Source organism: Panthera pardus, unplaced genomic scaffold, assembly GCF_024362965.1.
Source record: "Panthera pardus isolate Hobbes unplaced genomic scaffold, ASM2436296v1 HiC_scaffold_268, whole genome shotgun sequence".
NCBI classification, from domain to species: Eukaryota; Metazoa; Chordata; class Mammalia; order Carnivora; family Felidae; genus Panthera; species Panthera pardus.
The window spans coordinates 101,836-125,000 of NW_026526841.1; the positions used below are offsets into that span (position 1 = coordinate 101,836).

The 23,165-nt window shown below is 37.3% G+C and overlaps 1 protein-coding gene across 1 annotated transcript in view; it reads right to left on the reverse strand.

Annotated features, from left to right (window-relative positions):
* Positions 1–21,569, reverse strand: part of LOC109261558 (uncharacterized) — a gene marked incomplete at its 3' end in the record, with an annotated part of 123,365 nt that extends 101,796 nt beyond the window's left edge. Inside the window, exons 1-13 of the mRNA XM_053891233.1 lie at positions 21,390–21,569; positions 20,788–20,841; positions 16,382–16,486; positions 14,574–14,627; positions 13,864–13,968; positions 13,256–13,309; positions 11,642–11,746; positions 8,812–8,865; positions 8,087–8,191; positions 7,134–7,187; positions 5,714–5,818; positions 1,520–1,573; positions 432–536 (exon numbers count right to left, since the gene is read on the reverse strand). Coding sequence (XP_053747208.1) covers positions 432–536; positions 1,520–1,573; positions 5,714–5,818; positions 7,134–7,187; positions 8,087–8,191; positions 8,812–8,865; positions 11,642–11,746; positions 13,256–13,309; positions 13,864–13,968; positions 14,574–14,627; positions 16,382–16,486; positions 20,788–20,841; positions 21,390–21,450 — 1,015 coding nt within the window. The remainder of the gene's footprint in view (positions 1–431; positions 537–1,519; positions 1,574–5,713; positions 5,819–7,133; positions 7,188–8,086; positions 8,192–8,811; positions 8,866–11,641; positions 11,747–13,255; positions 13,310–13,863; positions 13,969–14,573; positions 14,628–16,381; positions 16,487–20,787; positions 20,842–21,389) is intronic.
* Between the last annotated feature and the right edge of the window lie 1,596 nt (positions 21,570–23,165).

Genomic DNA, 23,165 nt, shown 5'->3' on the forward strand with positions numbered 1-23,165 from the left:
ACATGACAGCATTTATTTTGCCCCTGGTGGCCTGGGTTATATAGAGAGATAGAGATATATAGATTGATAGATATAACTTAAAATCTGCCTTTTCTAATTACTTTAAATATATATATTTTTAAATGCTAAAAGAGAAATAAAAAAATAAGTTTATATATTTAGAGAGAGAGAGAGTGAGTGGGAGATGGGCGGAGAGAGCTAGGGAGAAAGAGAGAAAGAATCTCAAGCAGGCTCCATGCTGCCAGCACAGAGCCTTGGAGCAGGGCTCAGTCTCACAAACGGTGAGATCATGACCTGAGCCAAAATCGAGAGTTGGACGCTCAACCGACTGAGCCACCCAGGCGCCCCTAAAAAAGAACTTTTAAAACTTCTCCCATGGTACCATAAAGCTAAGTATTCTAGAAAGCTACTAAAGTATCTTTATGGCTCACCATCAACTGGAAGCTTCTTTAGCAGCCTCTTTTGTTCTTTATCTGTTAGCTCAATACCCATGTTCCTCACAAAATCTGATAGATGTTGCACATTAATGTTTTTTCCTTTGAAAATATGAAATGTGATCATTCAAGAATTTTATAGAATAATTATTTCAAGTAATAATTTAATATTGTTAAGCATGTTTCTTCCTAACTTGAGGAAGTTCAAAGATATAATAAGATATATACATCCATACAGAATTGAGAAGGGTCATATATCAAATTTGCTTAAAAATACTGAAAAGTATGATTTCTTAATCTGACAAGAAGTCTAAGTACAAGAGAATAGATTTTACCTAAATAACTGCCTGATTAATGAAATATCAACATCAATTCATTTATACATCTTACCAGAGAATACTACATATTTAAATTTTTTTTTCTGAAATATGTTATTTGCTCTTGATACTGACAATAAATAAGCTTTTTTAAATGAATATAATCTATTGTCAAATTGGCTTACATACAACACCCAGTGCTCATCCCAACAAGTGCCCTCCTCAATGCCCATCACCCATTTTCCCCTCTCCCCCACCCCTCCATCCACCCTTAGTTTGCTCTCTGTATTTAAGAGTCTCTTGTGGTTTGCCTCCCTCTCTCTCTGTTTGTAACTATTTTCTTCCCTTCCCTCCCCCCATCATCTTCTGTTCAATTTCTCAAGATCCACATATGAGTGAAAACATATGATATCTGTCCTCCTCTGACTTATTTCACTCAGCATAATTCTTTCCAGTTCCAAGAATGGAAAAAAAAAGCTTTATTTTGCTGTTGCTTGATATACTCTGATTTGGAAATCTATTAATAATGTTGAAGTGAGTATTATTAGTATAAAAACTCCAGAAAGTTCAGAAGTTATTAGTAAATTATAGGCTTTTAATTACTATATATATAAAGGTAAACTGGGGGACATTAGGAGCAAATGTTTCATTAGAAAAGGTTGAAAGCTACAATTTACAAATCAGCAATAGAATGGTAAAAAATATTATTTAAAACTATACTACTACATAAAGTCTGCAGATCTTGGTTTTATATAACTTCCCACTGACCTGTAAAAGCGTTTAATCCACTACACAACTTTTTCATTGTAGCTCTCCCATATACTGTAAGAAGAAATGCAAATAATAAAAAGAGACAGTGAAACACACAAATAATAGGAGAGGAAAATATTCCAGCAACGCTTCCGTACTAATAATATTCTCTACTTTTACCCTCTTCTTGAGAATGAGTGTAAAGAAGTTAAATATGAAAAATATAACGTCAACAATGCAACTATGACTTAATTCTTCTATAAAAAATCAAACCTACAATAGTCAAGGGATAAGATTCAAAAGCCATTTACTGTCCAGGGTCTACTTTTTAGCTCTAAGACTTTGAAGAACTTTCTTATTTCTATCAGGCCATGACAACGGGTTTATGTTTGGTACATGCTATTCAAAAATGTTTAAACTTGGGTTTCAGCAGTGATTTTCTCAGGTAATGTGTTCTCATTCAATATTCCCTGATGTTTTAACAGACCCAGAAAGATTTATTTCCTCCATTTGGATTACAAGATAAATTATTAAGCACTTTGAAGACAAATCCTTTATATTAGCAATTGGGGGGGGGCAGTTATCACACTGATAGACTAACAGATTTTATTTCCAATTTAATATTTTTTTTGAAAATTTTATTTGGGTAATTGTAGATGCATATGAAGTTAGTAGAAAAAAATAGAGAGAGATGCCTTGTACATTTTTGCCCAGCTTCCCTTAATGATAAGACTTACAAAGCCATAGAATAATACCAAAAACAGAATACTGGCATTGAGACAATCCACCGATGTTATTTAGATTTCCTTAGTGTTACTTGTACTCATGTGTATGTCTCTGTATTATTAAATTCCAGACAATTTTATTACCTGTGTAGGTTCATGTATGCACTGCCACAGTCAAGATACTGAACAGTTCCAGTCCCACAAGGACCCTATTATAACCACATCCACCTCCTTCTGCCTCCACCAATCCCCTATCTCTAAATCCAGGCAAGCTCTAATCTGTCCTCCATTTCTAAAATTTTGTTATTTCAAAAATGATATGTAAAGATCTTACAGTATGTAAGCTCTGAGGTTGGCTTTTTTTAGCTCTGGATAATTATCTGGAAATTTGTCCAAGATGTTGCATGAATCAGATAGTGTACTTTTACTGATGAATAATAGTATTCCATAATATGTATGTACCACAAGTTTGTTTAGTCATTTACCTGTTGAAGGAGACTTGGGCTGATTCCAGTTTTTGGCTCTTACGTTCATGTACAGATTTTGTGCGAACATAAGTTTCAAATGTGTAATTGCTACAGTAGCTCTATGCTTAGTTTTGTAAGAAACTGGTACTTTTTCTATAGTGATTGTATCACTACATCCCCACTACCAAGTATGAGTGGTCCGGTTTCTCTAGCATCCTCATCAACATTTGGTGTTGTCATTATTTTTTATTTTAGCTATTCTGATAGGTATGCAGTGATATCTCACTGCAGTTTCAAATTGCACTTCCTTAATACCTAATGACGTCAAGCATCTCTTCATGTGTTTATCTGATACCTGTATATCCTCTTTGGTGCAATGTATTTTCATTCATATAGTTTCATATATTTTCCCCATCTTCTTATTGGTTTGTTTGTATTTTATATTGCTGAGGTTTTCTCAAATCAAAAAAAAAAACCTTTTAATGTTTATTTATTTTTGAGAGAGAGAGAGAAAGACAGAGCACGAGAGGGGGAGGGGCAGAGAGAGAGGAAGACACAGAATCTGAAGCAGGCTCCGGGCTCTGAGTGGTCAGCTTAGAGCCCAAGACGAGGCTCAGCCAAAGTCAGACGCTCAACTGACTGAACCACCAGATGCCCCTATATTGCTGAGTTTTGCGTGTTCTTTAAATGCCTTAGATGCCGCTTCTTTGTCAGATGTATCATTTGCAAATATTTTCTCCCAGACTGTAGGTTGTCTTCCACCATCTCCACACAGCTTTCCAGAATAAAAGCTTTTAATTTTAATGAAGTATAATTTATCAATTTTTTCCTTTTGTGAATCATGCTTTTTGCATAATATGTTTCTAAATCAATTTATTCTTACTAGGCAGCATAAGCATAAATTACATAACTCAAATGTTACCAATAAGAATACAGTGAAAAATATATCTCCTTTATAAACATCTCCATTGTCAGAATTCTCTTCCTTCTAAGGAACAAACATTGACATTTTTTGTGTATCTTTTTTAGAGATATTCTATGCATATGTTTGTATATAAGAATAGAGCTGACTGGTTCTTGATGGCTCCATATATTAAATTGACTAGATGTTCTGTAATTATGGAATCAATTTTAAAATGCATCAAAATGGGTATAAATTGCTTTTCCCTGCATTTTCAGATACCATTGTTTTAAGAGGATATATCTTGTTTGTTCAAATATTCTCTTCCCCTCTGTATCAAGTCTGTCTTATGGGAGGATTATACTTCTGTTCCCAATGATATCATGCAATTTGCTTTGTCAAATGAAATATTTGAGTCTCTTCTGAGTAGAAACTTTAAGAACTATCACATGGCTCCATCATCTCTCTTTTTCCTGTTACAAAAGTGACACTGTCCAGACAGGGACTGTTCTTGCATCCTATGCCCTATCGTAGAGAACAGATGGACAGCCAACCTATGGGCAGTATCTAATATTGAGTGTCATGCAAAAAAACTCTGTTGCCACTGAGATTTGGGGGTTGTTTGTTGCTACTGCGGCATAGCTAGCTGATAATAGGAACTGGAACCACAGGGCGCCTGGGTGGCTCAGTCGGTTGAGCGTCTGACTCTTGGTTTCAGCTCAGGTCATGATCTCACAGTTCATGAGTTCGAGCACAATGTTGGGCTCTGCACTGACACTGAGGAGCCTCCTTGGGTTTCTCTGTCTCTCTCTCTCTCCCTCTTACTCTGCCCCTCCCCTGCTTAGGCCATCTCTGTCTCTCTCAAAATAAAGAAACTTAAAAAAAAGGAACTGGAACCACAAGTGTGTTGCTGTCTTAGCAACAACAAAAGCAGTAGCAAAAACACCAAAACTATGTGGCATTGGCTCTGGTCCTGGAAGTGTTTGGTGAAGAAATTGTTACTGGAGGCTGGAATGAACCCATGCCTTGCAATGGTGTTGGTGAGTTTATCAATTTTAACAACTTAGAAGGCAGATAATGTACTGAATATGCTTGTACTTTAAAAGAAGAAGCTGGGTGGGGCACCTGAGTAACTCAGTCATGTAAGCCTCCAATTCTTGGTTTTGGCTCAGGTCATGATCGCACAGTTTGTGGGTTCGAGCCCCACATCGGGCTCCATGCTGAAGCCTGCTTAGGATTCTCTCTTTCTCTCCCCCTCTCTGCATCCCTCCTCCACTCCCTCTCTCTCTTTCTCTCAAAAATAAATAAATAAACTTTAAAAAAAAGAAGAAGAAGCTAGGAAATACAGTGTTACTAGAGTATCTGGTTGATATTGGCAGCAACGGACAAGTTACTACAAAAAGAAATGAACCCAGAAAACAACTGGCTGGCTAGCAAGCAAGGATAAAGGAGAACAGAGAAAATCCAGAGATTCTGGGTGTGACATGGCACAAAAAATGAACTAGTTCTCAACTTCTACAAATAGAAGATAATACCTGGAATTTCTTTTAGTGACCAAGGGCATTCAAAACTAAGGCTTCTGGCAAAGACAATATGAAGAGTGTGATCATCATTCCTTTTGTTGAAACCTCTGATTTGATTAACATGGTGCCTAGTAAATCCTCCAAATTTGAAAAAATAATTCAGGAACAAGCATCTTAGGTTGTGCTTCTCCTCAGGGTAGTCTGATAAAACTCAAGGGGTCTACAATTAAATCTAATGAGAAGCACATCTCAAAAAGAATTGTAGATGTAACTACTGGCACATTAAGCAAGTCATAATCAATCAGATAAAAAGTCAACCCTATTTTAGTATAAAACTTAAACTAAAAGGTACTCTGTTCATGACTTAAAGTGGGGTTCCTGCCCTCTACAAATAGGAAGTACACTAAGAAAGTTGCCCCAGCCCCCAAGAAGGGGTTATTCTTCAATGCCTTCTTCAGATGTGAGAAGAAGAAGAATGGAAAAGGGTAGAACTTCTTCAATCCCATAACCAAGATCCATAAAGAACAATGAGCTGGGAATCTAATCATCATGGTAAGATTTTTCCCAAAGAACTTAAAAATATTTTCAATGCTCACCATCAGTGGGCAGGTTGCATTTGAGATCCTTAATTTCATCTTCTGTGAGTTTCCATCCCATGGTTTTCAAAACTGAATCAAGTTTATTGGCATTAACAATCCCTCCTTAGAAAAGCAAAATGGTCAAGAAATAGCCAAAGGAAAGAAAAATACAGTTTATATATTTAAATAACCTATGGGCCCACATGGCTGTAGTATAGGTGGAAATATAAAGGGTGTCCCCTGTCAGAAATATTTTTCTTTTGCAGGCAAGGGATCTTTTTCTAAAATTTTTGTTTGGGGGATTTTAGTTCTTAGAAATTTCCGTCTGCAGAAAAAAAAAAAAAACAAAACTGAAATCTTGAACTAATTGTCCAGAATGCATTTTATTATAGTCAATTAGTATGCTGTATAGTTTTTGGATTTAAATAACTTAAATAGGCTCATATATAGCATGACAGTTGACTTGTTTTAGCAAATACATCAAATTGTTGACATATACTAATGTTATTTTTTTTTTTTAATTTTTTTTTTCAACGTTTTTTATTTATTTTTGGGACAGAGAGAGACAGAGCATGAACGGGGGAGGGGCAGAGAGAGAGGGAGACACAGAATCGGAAACAGGCTCCAGGCTCCGAGCCATCAGCCCAGAGCCTGACGCGGGGCTCGAACTCACAGACCTCGAGATCGTGACCTGGCTGAAGTCGGACGCTTAACCGGCTGCGCCACCCAGGCGCCCCTATACTAATGTTATTTTCAGCAGGAACATCAAGTGTCTATAGTACAAAGAGGGTCAATAATAGATAATAATAGATAATAGCTCTTTATTTTTTTGTTGTTTTTTTTTGTTTTTTTTTAATTTATTTTTTAATATATGAAATTTACTGTCAAATTGGTTTCCATACAACACCCAGTGCTCATCCCAAAAGGTGCCCTCCTCAATACCCATCACCCACCCTGCCCTCCCTCCCACCCCCCATCGACCCTCAGTTTGTTCTCAGTTTTTAACAGTCTCTTATGATAATAGCTCTTTAAAAAGAACCTCTTTCTTTAGTGGGATCATGGGGACAGGTTTACAAAGCATAAGCTTTAAAAGGGCCTGCATTACTATTTAATAATTCATAGTAATGAAAAACATTATTTTATCTTCTCACTAATAAGTGGGCTCATTTTTGTTTATTTTATTGATTGTCTCAACGCCTAACCAAATTCCCCAAATATTTTCCCTTTAATTTTACTGTTCTGACACAGACTTTATTTTCTCTTATGTAAAATATTATTTAAATTTCTATATGGAGATGATTTGCTCACAGGTCTATATCAGAAGCTAGGAATGATATCAGTATTTAAGGAGGTTAGTGAAGTTCACAATTGGATATCTAGGACATAGTATAATGTGTCTCTTAGAATCAACTGGCTTTGTATTATGCTTCTCACTTACCATTAAGAGACTTCAAACCATCCAGTAACCTATTCTTGTAGACTTTTCCTTTAGCTACGTGGAAACATAAATCAGGTCATACACAAGTAAGTGATGTGGAGATTCACCAAGGCAGCAAGTCATTATTTAATGTAAGGAGGATTTGTAATTTTCTCTAGAAAATTTCCAATTTACTTTCAAATTTTTAAAAATGAAATAGCCACCAATGTATCCACTCTATTCAATTATTGACACTTAAGCATGTTAATCTTGTAATCTTAGTGCTTTTTTTTTTAATTCCTTTTCAGCTCTCTAATGTCCTTTTCTGTTCTCTCACCTAGTTAGTACCCAGTATAACTTTTACAATTCCCCATCTATAGAACCACAACTACAAAAGGTACTTCTTAGCTCTGATGGCAGGTTGTGGATAAAGCAGCAACTGATTTCCAACTAAAAATTAATGGCATTCCTTCTTAAAAATCTTCTCTTGAAATGTTTTTATTGTAAAGAATTTTAAATATATACAAAAGTAGAATAGAAACAATGAATCCCCATATACACTCAGCTTACAGTTACTGATGTTCTACCATTAGATAGCATCCTTTTAAGGTGAAAACGTACCATTCATTTTTTTAAAAAAATTATTTGCGTACATAAGTGTATAAATTGAACCATATCACAATGGCTGTACTTTTTCGGTCTTTGTTTTTGTTTAAGTGCCTTTTTCTATTTCTTCCTTCTGAGTCTATGGTGCAGCCACAAGTCCCTAGATGATTCATGTTAACAACCTAGAATATACCTACATATTATCTATCAGTATGTGAAGATACATAATTACATGAGTGAAATCATTCATAGTAAGTAGTTTTTGAAAGCATTTTTTCTATGCTATCAGAAAGTATATAGAAGTTCCCATAAACAAAATAAGAAATGCGTGCTTCCTTCAAGACCATATTAATATTTTAAATGCTTACCATTAACTGGCAGGTTTTTTACGAGCTCTACACATTCCTTATCTGTGACAGTTACTCCCATGTTTTCCAGAACATCTCCTACATCACTGACATCAACCTCTCCCCCTTCAACATAACAAAATGGTCACAGATTAGTAGAGAGAAGGGCCTAACCACAGCACCCCCCAAACCTGTTGACCCTTTACAGCTTCAGCTACAATAGCTGAATGAGCAAACACACACAATATGTTAACTGTTCGCCACTGTCATTAATTGGGGGTAGAAATAGAATTTCTCTCTTAGGCTTAGTAAAGTAATAGACATACTGATGCAGTTTATATAATACAAATTAGGACACTGTAGGCATAAGATCCATTTATTTTGTAAGGATATTATCTCTCCCCTAATCTCTTAATGATAATGGAATTTTATCTCTGTGAAAGTTTGCTGTATCATTAGCTATGCTAATTCAAATTTAGGCTTTCAAAATCAAGAATAGTGACTATTCTTGGCAAATATTCCAGAAACTAAGCAATTTGCTACTATAAATTCACACTGAAAAATTAGTGTTAAAATGCAAATGTTCTAATGTGTAATTCTGGGCAACTGTATGCAGATATTCATCAATATAGAAGAAAAATGGGTAGAATAGAATAAAAAAGGGAATGTGAAAATGATGGTTCTATATAAAAATATAAATTAGCTAAAGAATAAAGACATTAGATTTATAGAAACTTCTAATTAACCTGTAATAGTTTCCACTGCTTCCATCAATTTTTTGAGCTCAGTCTTCCCATTAGCTGTAAGAAATATCATAATTTGGCAATATTATAAAAAGATAAAGGAGCTAAATTAAGAAATAGAGATTCTCCCCACAACTTAATCTCACCAGCCAAAAACTTCTATGCAATGGATTGCAAAGAATTCATTCTGTGGTAGATAGAGGGTTAACCCAAGAAAGCTTTCTCTGTCTTACGCTTGCAGGAATGTTACAGTAGGCTAAGTATGTTGTTTGGTCTCTGATAGCCCTTCTGATACAAACGCAAGCTTCTTCCCATGGTTGATGTTGAAAACATTTTTCATGTTCTATCTTTTACTAATACTTTTCTTTAGTTATTTCAACTATTAACTTGGAATGGCTGGTTATGTGTTCTCAATCTTTTGTTACCAGCACATGCATAAAGTTTGGGTAAATGTTTCTACCTTTCTATGTTTGGGGAAAAAAGAAATCATTAGCTAAAGCTAGAGAGTTATAGCATTATGGCATTGTTCCAATATCAGGAAGGATTGATCAACCCCCTAAGACAAGCTACTTTATTTACTGGGCCAAGTACAAAATGAAAACGTGGGACCCTTGTTCAAAAATCAGGAAAAAAAGCTTTGCTTTTTTTTTTTTCTTCCACAGTCTTGTTCCCAAACTGTCATGGTGGTGTTTTTGTTTTAGTTTTTGTTTAGAAGTCAGCTGGTAAATGTTGCACTGTCACAGGCATGGCATCTTCTAGGGTTGAGTGCAGAACCTCACAGGCACCCTGGGTGGTCCCGTTACTCAGCATGCACGAGGCTCACTAGCAGCAGACTTCCTTCCTTCCTCCTGCCGCCAGAACCACACATCTGAAAATTGAGTCACCTGTCTCACTTTCCTATGCACTGGTTGCCTCAACTCACTATGGACAGGCGACTCCCAAGAGTAATGCAGCCTTGACATGGGGACACACTAGATACCTGGAAGGGGATGAGGAACAGGCTTGACCCTGCCAGCCCAGAGTGGGGACTGCTGCTGCCATGCCTTGTCACAAGATGCCTTCAGGTACAGGTTGCCAATGCCAGCCCTCCCTGCAACCATGCCCAGGTCCCTGCTGGGGTCAGGGGATGCAGATGTTGCCAGGCATGGTGGTGAAAGGGAGGTTGGCCATACCAGAGGCTGTGGAGTGGTTGATTCAGAATACATCCTGGGGACTAAATGGCAGGGGCAGTAACATGCCTGAGCCAGGGTGCCAAGCCCCAGCCATGCTCTAGTTTCCCATCAGACTTCAATTAGGAAACACAAATTCAAAGATAAAATTGTGAAGACTCTCTTGTGGCACTTGGGCAGCTCAGTCGGTTGGGCGGCTGACTTCGGCTCAGGTCACGATCTCACGATCCGTGGGTTCGAGCCCCGCGTCGGGCTCTGTGCTGACAGCTCGGAGCCTGGAGCCTACTTCAGATTCTGGGTCTCCCTCTCTCTCTGCCCCTCCCCTGCTCACGCTCTCTCTCAGTCTCCAAAATAAATAAACATTAAAAAATTTAAAAGCAAATTATGAAGACTCTCTTGATGGCCAAATCAGAGCACTAAACCCCAAGCATGGCACTCTTGAGATCACGGCTCTGTCCAACTAACCTCACTGGTTGCACACCACCATTCCCCAAAGCAAAATAAAGGAAGGCCTACAATTTCACAAATCTATAAACCAAAAGCCTCAAGAGGATAGCTGACTGCATAAACCATAACCCCTGTTCCTTAGGTCTTTCTAACATTTCTGAGTGATGTTTTAAAACATAATGAGAAGGTAAGTGATTCGACTTGAAGAACGTGAAGCTGGAATGGGCAGGTGACAGAGAAGCCAAGCATGTGCAAGAGAAGCAAAGAAGCCTAAGACTACACCTTTTTTCTGTTAATGAGCCAGTTTCCCCATTGCAGAACTTAAGGCTTGTCTAAGTTGTGGTTGGTTACAGGCTCCTTTAGGCATTAACAGTCCTCAGCTGGGGACAAAGCAAAAACTATCTGCTGCAATCTGGTGTTGGGCTTGTTACCTGGAAATATATACTGTTAACCTCAATGAAGATGACTAGGAAACAGTGTTCCTTTATTGATTTATTTTGATTTGATTTAGTTTTATTTTATCTTCTTCAGTTCTAGTCTCACGGAGACTTTTTAGGGAAGGCCTCCTGGCCTTCAAATCACATGGTGCATGTATATTTGAGGCAACTGTCAATGAATACAAAACAAAACACAAAAAGCAGCTAACTACCTACCAATACTCTGATTTCCTCTCAGAGCGTAGAATCATAAATGGAAGTGGATGCCCAGACAGATACTACATCTCTACCGCCCCACCTCCGCCTCACATTTATTTAGGTGCAGCCACGTGACCGGTTCTCCACAAAGGGATGGCTAAGGAAATAACGTGTGCACTCTCTCTCCTTCATGCTCTCCTTTCCATTCCATTATTAGATAGAAACGATGACAAGGCCTTAAAAAGGAATCCAACAGGCAAGGAACCTGGATCCCTGTATCGCTGAATGGAGAAGAGCCACTGTCCATTACCCAAAGATACTCTCGCCTTGGACTTTCACGGGGGAAAGAATTTAACTTCTGCTGCATTTAACCGGGACATAATTTTAGGTTTGTTTTTAAATAAAAATGTAGTTTACCCTAAATAATATGTGATCTGTTCTTAAATGAAGACTGTTCATCCCTATCTTTGCAAATGCTTCTAATTTCTTTTGGTATACCAAGTATCACTAGTTAATATACATTCTCTTACACAAGCCCATAAATGTAAACTCCTAAGGCTCATTATTATCTACAATGCTTACCACTAAGTGGCAGATTTTCTGCCAGAGCTTCACGTTCCTTTTCTGTGAGTTCAATTCCCAGATTTTCCAGAACATTGTCTAGGTTATTGGCTTTAACCATTCCTCCTTAAGAAACAAACAGGAAGTAATCACAAAAAAAAATATTACGTGATTTCCAAAGATTATATATAATTTTTTTTCTCACATGCATTTTAGTATGATAAAAAAAACAAAGGAAAAGGTACAATTTATTTGTATTAGTGAACAGGCATATAAGGTTGACTCAGTAAATCACCTAAAATGATGTCAAGAACAACTTAGATAAAATGTTCTGAGGTTGGGGGTGCCTGGCTGGCTTAGTCAGTAGAATGTGTGACTCTTGATCTTGGCGTCGTGAGTTCAGGCCCCACATTGGGCATTTAGCCTACTTAAAAAATATTCTGAGGTTGAAGCATTACTGGGTGACAGGCTGTGATTATGTGTTTAAAGTTACTATTTGTAGTATTAAGTAATACTCATCTGTTAAAAGAGGGGCCAAAAGAATAGCAATGATAGGACTGTCCCCATGGGGAATACAGAGAGAATACTGTGCAGGTCTGTCCCCAAAACAAAGCCAAGGTATCAGCTGAGAGGGATAGTTCAAGATTCAGATCATCAATGTTCTGCTATTGCAATATACAAAAAGTGTATTAAAGATGAAAAGACTATAAAAATGGACTCAATGCTCTCAAAGAGAAGTGTCACGAATAACACATTCACCACAAAATTCTCCAAGGAATGTTGCTGACTGGAATTATTCCAAGTATCTGGGATGTCAGGAGGCCAACTGCCACCTGCAAGAGGCTTCTCTCATTAAATAGCAGCAAACCTTCTACCCTTTTCCTCTTTCCCTTCCTACTTCCCCTTCTGGTCTCTTTTTCTAAGGACCTACAGGAAGAGGAAGTAAAAAAGCATTTTGGCCACAATACCATGCTTCTTTTCCACATTTGCTGTTGCTGCTATTGTTGTTAACTGGTCTTTAGGAAAGAATGTTTTATAGAAAATAACTTGAGGGGCGCCTGGGTGGCTCAGTTGGTTGGGCGTCCGACTTCGGCTCAGGTCATGATCTCACAGTTTGTGAGTTCGAGCCCCGCGTCGGGCTCTGTGCTCACAGCTCAGAGCCTGGAGCCTGCTTCCAGTTCTGTGTCTCCCTCTCTCTCTCTGCCCCATCCCCACTCATGCTCTGTCTCTCTTTGCCTTAAAAATAAATAAAATAAAAAAATAAATTAAAGAAATAAAAAATAAAATAACTTGATTTGTGCCATAAAATTATTAAAGATCACTCCAAAATCCTTTGTATTGTTGTTGGGCAAACACTCAGAAAAACTGCCTATGATATTCTGTATATTATGTGTTGTATAAATTAGATTTCAAATGATTCTTTGGGGGTGCTATTTAGAAATATTCTCCAAGAGTGAATGGATCCCTTGCAATACTATACCATGGGTGATTATGCAAAAGTACTTAACATAATGAAATAAAAAAAATCTAAATACAGGAATGTAGACATGACTCAAAACCTGGGGGTAAGATGTTTGTGTTGATATTTGTGTTGACATTTAGCAGACTTTTCTGCTAATCATGGTTCTTAAATACCTTTTACAGACTTCACACCATCCAACAATCTGTTCTTATACACCTTTCCAGTAGCTATTAAAAAAGAAAAACCATAATTTATATCCAAAGGAAAAGAACATGGACACACAGTTTTTGGGCAACTGGGTAATTCTAGGAGCAATCTTTTTTACTCTTTCCCTAGGAAATCTGTTCTATCTCCTCATCAAATAAAAATTATTTTAGGAAAAAAATTGTGACAAAAATGTACCCAGTGTTCAGCAACCAAGAAGACTGCTGGGAAGACTATACTGTGCAGGAAAAAAAAAATCACTACTTCTTTATGTCCCCTCCCCCTTTTTTTTTTAACCTGTGTCTCACTTCCCTCAGTTTCCTTCCTATCATGCAGGCCTCTCAGGGGCGTGACTGGGTAGTGTTACTACAACCTGCATCAACTCTGATGGCAATATGGTTATGGTTAAAGAGCTGGGTTGACAGGTTGAATCTGTACGTCAGCAAACTTAGTTTGTTTTAAAAATTATTTTCAGTACTTTTTAGGAGAAACAAAGAGACAACAATTTAGAACTGCTGACAATGACCCCCAAAACCAATGTCCCCAGAAAGGCTGTTCTGAGACTTATATGGCTCACCGTCGGTAGGCACCGTCTGTCTCAGCCTCACTAGTTCCTTTTCAGGGAGCTCGATCCCCAGGGCTCCCAGGACCTTTAGCAGATCGTTGGCATCAATCTTTTTTCCTTTCAAAAGACAGGAACATCAGTGCGTGACAATTTGGAATCTAATGATTCCAGATAATGAAAAAATGATCACCTTCAGCTCGGAAGCAGCGAGCGAGTAAAAGGAAACACATACAACTACACAGAATCACAGGGAGGCCACAAATAGAACACAGGTCCTTAATCTCCTAAAAGGCATACTCTCTTAGTGATGGATCTGTGTGCATCTAATGCAGCAGAGGGTAGATTTGCTTTTAAGATTGGCCAGCAAATTAGAATGATGGAAATCATGGAAATTTATAATTTTGGCAGGGGAACTTAGAATTCTGGGGAGATCCTAAATTACGTGATTTTTCTCTTCATATATGCCTATCAAGGTATGGGATTATTTGAATATTAGTGAGGTAAGTGATATTATTGCTTTATTAAAAACATTTGGGCCAGATTTCTTACCAAGACACAGAATTTTCATTGTATTTTTAAAATTTAAGTTGTACAAATAAATACAGCATAAGATTCTGAAAACAAGTATTCAATGAGACATAATATAAAGACATATAAACAGTTTGGGGAAGTTGAGGAGATATTTTAAAAATAGTACAATTTTATAGTAATTTGCCACTCACCAGAAAACATTTTCAATGCATCCATTAACTTTTTCACTTTAACCTTCCCATTATCTGTTAAGAGAGCCATGTAAATCAAATACAAATATAACACCGGCACTCATTAGCAATATGGAATTTAAAAAAGAAAGCAATATATGTATACTCTAATATTGTATCCTATATTCGTCTTGAGCCAGAAGTTCTAAAATATTACTAGAGCTTTGATTCATTGAACTACAGAAAATTAAACCTCTGGTAGTTAAGGATGAGATATAAAATTAAGTCACCGTTTCCCACAGAGTCTGCTTCATGACTCCTATATGTTGGGAAACTCTCCACTGTTTACATCAGGCACACGGAACAGAATTTACAATTTTTGTGTGCTACATATTAATGTTTGTATCTGGCTCTTACAATTGATCTCCTTATGTAATAGGCTGGTACTTAGTAGTTCCTGACTTTTTTTGTTTTTTTTTGTTTTTGACACAGAGTTTCTTACTCCTTTATTCCCTATGAGTAAATTAATGATCACTTCAGTGATTGGCTTGAGATAATTTTAAAAGGAGAGATTCTGTATATTTTTAAATCAATATTTAAAGACATTAACATGAAAGCATATTACAAAGATAGAAATTTGGGATTCTATAGGATCTCAGATTCATTTTTCCTTACTAGGCCAAAAACAACAAAGACATTGCATTTGCACAAATTATTATTTTTTGTCTAATTTGTAGATGACAAATATGTAAATAGAAGCTTCATGTCATTTTTGTTCTTTATTATCTTCTGGCTCTAAAAGTACAGAGCAGGCCAATATTCGTTTTTAAACAATTTATTGAGATATAATTTGCATACCAAACAAATTCATCCATTTCAAGTATACAAGTGAACAGTTTTAGGATATAGACTGAATTCTGCAACTATCACTGTAATCTAATTTTGGAACATTTTCATATTCCACAAAAGAAACCTCATTATAAAAAAAGAAACCTCATACCATTAATTTGCAGTTCCCATCTATAGCCCCAACCGCAGTCCTAGACAATCACTAATCTATCTGTGTCAGGGAAAGTGTCGGGACTAAGTGTCAGTATATTATATGAGGAAAAGATTTCTAAAAATCCAAATGGAAACATTAATATGTAGTACATACAGATCTGCTTATTCTGGACATTTCCTATAAATGGAATCATACAATACGCGCTCTTTTGTGACTGGCTTCTTTCACTTAGCATAATATTTTCATTGAACCACCGCATTTCAGCCCTAATTCAGCTTCAATTGTATTTCAGTGTTTCTAGTTCTTCAAGGGAGCTGCCTGAGAATGTGGCCTTTACTTAGATCATGGAATTTGAAATAGGAGTGGGATATTATGTAGCTTCAGAAAAAGGCAAAATTCCGTATGTTATAGCCTGAGTGTTTGCAGACCGCTCTGAGAAAATGAATGAGTGCTATCGTACGGCTTTGGAATGTGCCTCTCATGTTTAATCTCCCACATTTTCTCTTTTATTTTCCTATTTTTTCTGTATCTCCTCTAGACCGTTTTTCATGCTATTTTCACCCCTAATTATTTATCTATTCCTCACTTTTTGTAGTCCTAATCAAACAACTATGTTTTTAGCATTCCTTTGGATCCAGAATTAAAAAGATTGATGAAATATGTTAATAAAATGACAAGAAAGAATATTACTTTATTTTCTTTCTGAGCTCATTTTTAAGTTTTTACAAATATCTTCTTACTGGCAAACAAACTTCTTCAGAGATGATTATAGAAGCTCACAACTCAAGTTATATTCAGTGATGCAAAAATTTATATGCTTACTCACCAACAACAGGTATGTTCTTTATCAAATCGCTATTTTCCATTCCTGTGAGATTCATTCCCATGTTTTGCAAAGCAGTGTCTAGGTTAGCAACATCAACAATCCCTCCTTGGAAGAAAGAGAAGAATGTAAGCAACATTGAATAACCTTAGAATGTGACAATAGCTATGAATTACTGTGTGTTATAGATATTGGTTTCACCTTAAAGAAAAAGGTCGAATGTATATTCGGTTGTATCTAAGAGTGTCAGTAATAAAGGTGGAATTAGAATTTCCTCCAATGAGTAATTGTGGGAATCCATTCATATAATTAGCTTTTAAAGACTGTGGCAGAACTTCAAGATGATTTACAGAAATACAGAAAACAAAATTCATATGCTTCTGCCAGTAGGAAAGTATTATTTTTGTTTGCTGAACAGTTTACATGGTTCTTTCCTCTGAATAAATTTTCCCAAAAATGTCTAATAATTTCTCTCATTTTGTGAGACTGAAATATATATATATAGTAGAATATGCATGACATACATTTACCATTTTAACCATTTTTCAGGATAGAGTTCAGTGGCATGGAATATACTCACCTTGTTTTAGAACCATCACCCACTATCCATCCCAGAACCTTTTACCTTCCCAAATTAAAAGTCCGTACTCCTCAAACAATACTCCTCATTCCTCCCTACACCCAGCCTCTGTCTCTACGAATCTGACTGCTCCAGGTTATCTTACATTAATAGAATCATACAGTATCTGTCTTTTTGTGATTGGCTTATTTCACTTAGCAAAATGTCTTCAATGTTCACCATGTTGTAGCCTGTGTCACAATTTCTTTCCATTTTAAGGTTGATGAACACACAGACTGAGCCCATCTCTTGGCTCTTTGAATAGTGCTGGATATACAAATTTGGATACGCACTACAAAAGTCTGAATGTCTGTGTGCCCCCCTACCCCCTGCCATTCATATATTGAAAACCTAATTCTCAAATTGATGGTATTAAGAGATGGGTCCGAGGGGCGCCTGGGTGGCTCAGTCGGTTAAGCGGCCGACTTCGGCTCAGGTCATGATCTCACGGTCTGTGAGTTCGAGCCCCGCGTCGGGCTCTGTGCTGACAGCTCAGAGCCTGGAGCCTGCTTCCGATTCTGTGTCTCCCCCTCTCTCTGACCCTCCCCCGTTCATGCTCTGTCTCTCTCTGTCTCAAAAATAAATAAATGTTAAAAAAAAAAAAATTAAAAAAAAAAAAAAGAGATGGGTCCTTTGGGAGGTTATTAGGTCATGAGGGCAGAGCCCTTATGAATGAGATTAGTGTCTTTATAAAGGATAACCTGCAGAGATCCCTTGCCCCTCCCACCTTGAAATGATACAATGCGAAGTCACTGTACAAATACAACCCAAAGGAGGGCCCATGCTGGCATCCTGATCTTGGACTCTAGTCCCCAGAACTGTGAGAAATGAACTTCTGTTGTTTATAAGCCATCCAGTCCCTGGAAATTTATTATAGCAGCCTGAATGAACTAAGACACATGCCCAGAAATGGAATTGCTGAATCATGTAGTAATTTTAAGTTTTTGAGGAACTGCCATACTGGTTTTCATAGTGGCTGCACCATTTCACGCTTCCACCACCAGCGCACAAGTGTTCCAACTTCTCCACATTCTCACCAACACTTGTTATTTTCTGTTCCTTTTTGAAAAATTTTATTTTTTTAAATGTTTATTTTTGAGTGGGGGGAGAGGAGAAAGCATGAGTGGGGTGTAGTGGGGGGGGCAGAGCAAGGATAGAGGATCCAAAGCACAGCGTGATGTGGGTCTCAAACTCATGAACTGTGAGATCATGACCTGAGCTGAAGTTGGATGCTTAACTGACTGACTGAGCCATGCAGGCGCTTCTGTCCCTTTTTATAAAATCGCCATCCTATGGGGTGTAAGGTGGCATCTCATTGTAGTCCACTATAAGTCTAATTGTTCATTTGTAGGTAGTCAGAATGCACTGTGGTTGCCCGTAGGGTTTTTTGTTTTGTTCTGTTTTGGTGTTCTGTGACTTCCTTACGATATGATTAACCAGAGACCTCTTAAGCAACATTTTAGGACTCATTACGTGCCCTGTGTTTTAGGACCCATGTCTTTGAACAATCACAAAAAATTACCAACTGTTAGGTCTTCAAATTAGCATTTTCTTTCTTTGTCTCTGTTAGCTCTTTTGTATGCTGTTGGATAAATTGGCAGATTTTTCACTCTGACCCTCAGGCCTCTTACTCCTCCTTCCTGTTTGTAACGTTTTTGTCTCTATGCTGGAATCTTGGTAATTTTTTCAGAGTTCTATTCCAGTAATCCAATTAATTCTTCATTTACATCTGCTAATAAAACCATTATGTTTTTAAATTTTTCAGGCTAGACGTTTCATTTCTAGGAATTTTGACTCCTTTCAAATCCATTTTTTCCTGTGCTAGTTTTTAAGAGTATTTCCATTTTCCTTTTGTGAATTTAGTCATTTAAAGCATACTTATTTTATGGACTATCTAAAATATTTGTATCATATGAAGTCTTTGGGGGTTCCATTTTTTATCGTATATATTGGCAAATTTTTTTTAAATATACTTTATTGTCAAATTTGTTTCCATACAACACCCGGTGCTCATCCCAACAAGTGCCCTCCTCAATGCCCATCACCCACTTTCCCCTCTCCCCCAACGCCCATCAACCCTCAGTTTGTTCTCAGTTTTTAAGAGTCTCTTCTGGTTTGCCTCCTTCCCTCTCTAACTTTTTTTTTTCCTCTTCCTCTCCCCCATGGTCTTCTGTTAAGTTTCTCACGATCCACATAAGAGTGAAAGCATATGGTATCTGTCTTTCTCTGCCTGACTTATTTCACTTAGCATAATACCCTCCAGTTCCATCCACGTTGCTACAAAAGGCCAGATTTCATTCTTTCTCATTGCCAATGTAGTATTCCATTGCATATATAAACCACATCTTCTTTATCCATTCATCAGTTGATGGACAGTTAGGCTCTTTCCATAATTTGGCTATTGTTGAAAGCACTGCTATCAACATTGGGGTACATGTGCCCCAATGCATCAGCACTCCTGTATCCCTTGGGTAAATTCCTAACAGTGCTATTGCTGGGTCATAGGGTAGATCTATTTTTAATTTTTTGAGGAACCTCCACACTGTTTTCCAGAGCGGCTCTACCAGTTTGCATTCCCACCAACAGTGCAAGAGGGTTCCCATTTCTTCACATCCTGGCCAGCATCTATAATCACCTGATTTGTTCATTTTAGCCACTCTGACCACTCAGCGTGAGGTGGTATCTCAGTGTGGCTTTGATTTGTATTTCCCTGATGATGAGGGATGTTGAGCATCGTTTCATGTGGCTGTTGGCCATCTGGATGTCTTCTTTGGAAAAGTGCCTATTCGTGTCTTCTGCCCATTTCTTCACGGGGTTATTTGTTTTTCAGGTGTGGAGTTTGCGAATTCTTTATAGGTTTCGGATACTAGCCCTTTATCCAATATGTCGTTTGCAAATATCTTCTCCCATTCCGACGGTTGCCTTTTAGTTTTGTTGATTGTTTCCTTTGTAGTGCAGAAGCCTTTTATCTTGATGAGGTCCCAATAGTTCATTTTTGCTTTTAATTCCCTTTTGGCAAAATTTTTTCATCTTTTGTAATTTTCTGTTTCAAGTTCATTTTAAGAAAAGTTTTATAGGGAAAATTCTTCTGACCATGATGTGAGGATGAATTTCTTGAATACTAGAGTTACTACAATGCTGGTGCAAACTTTAAAAAAGTTTTCTTTTAATATTTATTTCTGTTGAGAGAGAGAGAGAACGCACGTGCATGTGAGTGGGGGAGGTGCGGAGAGAGACTGAGACAGAGAACCCAAAGCAGGCTCTGCACTCTCAGCACAGAGCGTGACATGGGGCTCAAACCCACAAACCATGAGATCATGACCTGAGCCAAAGTCACACACTCAACTGACAGAGCCACCCAGGTGCCTCACTTTTTGTTAAATTTTTGTGAGTTCCTGGGCCATGCAGGGAGTGCAGATATGAATTGGAACCAACATGAACATAGGTCCATAGTCATGAATTTTCAAAGAAGACATTTCTTCATGATCTTAGAATCCATGACTATACACATAAACTTCCTTTTACCTACTTGTGCTGATTAGACATTTTTCTAGTTTACCATTTCCTTAAGGGTGAAGTTATTCAAGAGTTCTACTTTTATGTGGATTTTTGCTTCCATCTTAAGGTAAAAGAATGGTACAGGAGGCCATTTCGTAAAATAAATACAGAAAAGATCTTTGGAAAAAACATGAATGTAGTTTTACACACACATACACACACAGTGGTAAAGGCTTCTCATCTGCTTTTCAGATTCAGATTCATCTGCTTTTTTGCTATACCTGTCACTCACCTTTAAGGGTTTTTACACCATCCATCAACCTATTTTGGTACACCTTTCCAACAGCTGTAAGAAAGAAAGAAATCAGACCACACCCATGAGAGATTAAGTTAGGCATTTAGGAAAGACAGACATCATAATTTACCCCCAGAAAAGGCCTAATTTAATTGTAAATAACCAAGAAAACAATTAACAAGTAGAAAAAATTTTCAATACGGCTCCCTGGCTTCTGAGGGAGTTATTATGGGCACTCTACTATGCTGAAACACACACATCTTAATTCCCTATGCCTCCCTTTAATTTCCCCATTTTCCCTTTCTGGTATTTTCTCACTCTTTTTACTTTCCTGTATGTCCCTGTTTATTCTTGAGGATGCCTTCTGACTAGAATCAAAAGTTAGAATAGACACTTCCTTGACTTAATACCAGGTTAGTGACTGAAGGGGCCAATGATTCTATAAATAAAGTGGCACTGCTGGGGTTACTTCTTAAACTGGAACTGCATAATTCCTTCTAAATCCTGTTCTTATCAAATGGAAATAATTCTAGAACTTCTCAAAAAATAAACACAAGTCTAAGTTCCTTAAAGGCTACATTGTTTTTTTAAATACTCACCATTGACTGGCAGATATTTCTTTAGTTTTGAGCACTCCTTATCTGTGAGCTCTATCCCCATTTTTTCCAGAATACTTTGAATATCACTGACATTAACTTCTCCTCCTTCAAAGAAAGAAATGTAAGTAGATGAAAAGTTTGGATATGACCTAAAATCTCCAAAATATGAAAAAAAGAAGTCATTTATCTATTTAGCAGATCATGCAACAGCTATGAACAAAGTAGCATGAGACCTTTGCGCCATCAGACATCATGGAAACAGAATTGTTCCCTTTACTCAAAAAATTCAATATCTATAATTATGGAGTAAAGCAATTTTTTTTGAGTAAAGCAATTTAAGCAAGATATAAGTGGCTTGGGGGATTCCAAGTTATTTAAAATATCACAGATATTTAAAATTCAGTGTCTCTGTTATTACCTTAATTATGAGTGTTGTGTCTGGTTTTACTTCACTACTTAATATGTTAATTCAGCATAATGTGCATTTGCCTTTGAGAACATTTAATTCTATTACACAAGTGAAGTAAGTACATTAGTTCAAGTTTGTAGTTTACAAAACACGGGCTACATCTTTTAAGATGTTTTGCAGTACAGACAAGTAGTTAAGTAAAGGGTATGTAAGTGAGATAGAAGGGAATGAAAGAACTGAGCAATATTTAATACTCACGAGGCATTACATGCACATGGAGAACCTGTTCACTAAATATATGCTAGGCTAAATGTATAAGAAGCGTTAAATATTTGCGATACTCTAAAATTGCTTGAGGCACCAAATATTCAAGATGTGGAAAATATTTATGACACTTGTTCAAATGACTCTAATTTGGCAATCCATTGGTGACACCATTTTTAGGTCTTCTGTGTCCTCTGCTCAAGGAACACAAAACCTATGGCTCTTTGATGGCCTTAATGGCAAGCTACAACTATTAGCTACAGGTACTTGTCCTTGTGTCTTTCTTTTTTTGTTTTTGTTTTTTTTTTTTTAAGTTTATTTACTTTGAGATAGAGTGGCGAGAGGGGCAGAGAGATTGAGAGAGAGAGAGAGAGAGAGAGAGAGAGAGAATATCCCACTGTGCTGTCAGTGCAGAGCCTGACATGGGGCTTGATCTCACGAACTGTGAGATCATGACCTGATACAAAGTCAAGAGTCAGATGCTCAACTGACTGAGCCACCCAGGTGCCCCTAACCCTGAGTCTTTCTGAAAGAGTTTGTGTCACAGGCTAGAGCACTTTCCATCTGTGGTCCATCTGCTTGAATCTCAATTCTGGTCCTTATAACCACATCAGCAGCAGGGAAAACTAATGCTGCTGAACAGAGAGAGACACAAAACTTATTATGCACATCACACACCTTAGATTCAAGTAGTGTAGTCCTTCCATTCACTCTACCCTGAATTTGTTAATGTATTCCATATTTCTGCCCCATTTTTGCTGTGTGTTTTTATTTTATTTTGTTTTGTTTTGTTTTGCTGTGTGTTTTTAAATGATGTAATACTGTGTGACTCAAACATTTTAACTGGGTCCATGAGCCTTTCTGTCCTGCGCACTCTGGGCTAGTACTTTGAGGCTACGTTTGCAGAAAGTCAGTTTCCCTTCATGACACTCAGATTATGCATATCGAAGTACTGTTTGGAAGGAACCTCAGAGGATAAAGAATTTTTTATCAAGCATTGCACTTCAGTATATAGTGTAAATATCAAAAGTTAAAATTCCATACAATTTATCACATATACAAGGACTACTTGGAGTAAAAGAGGGTATTAAAAATAATTCGTT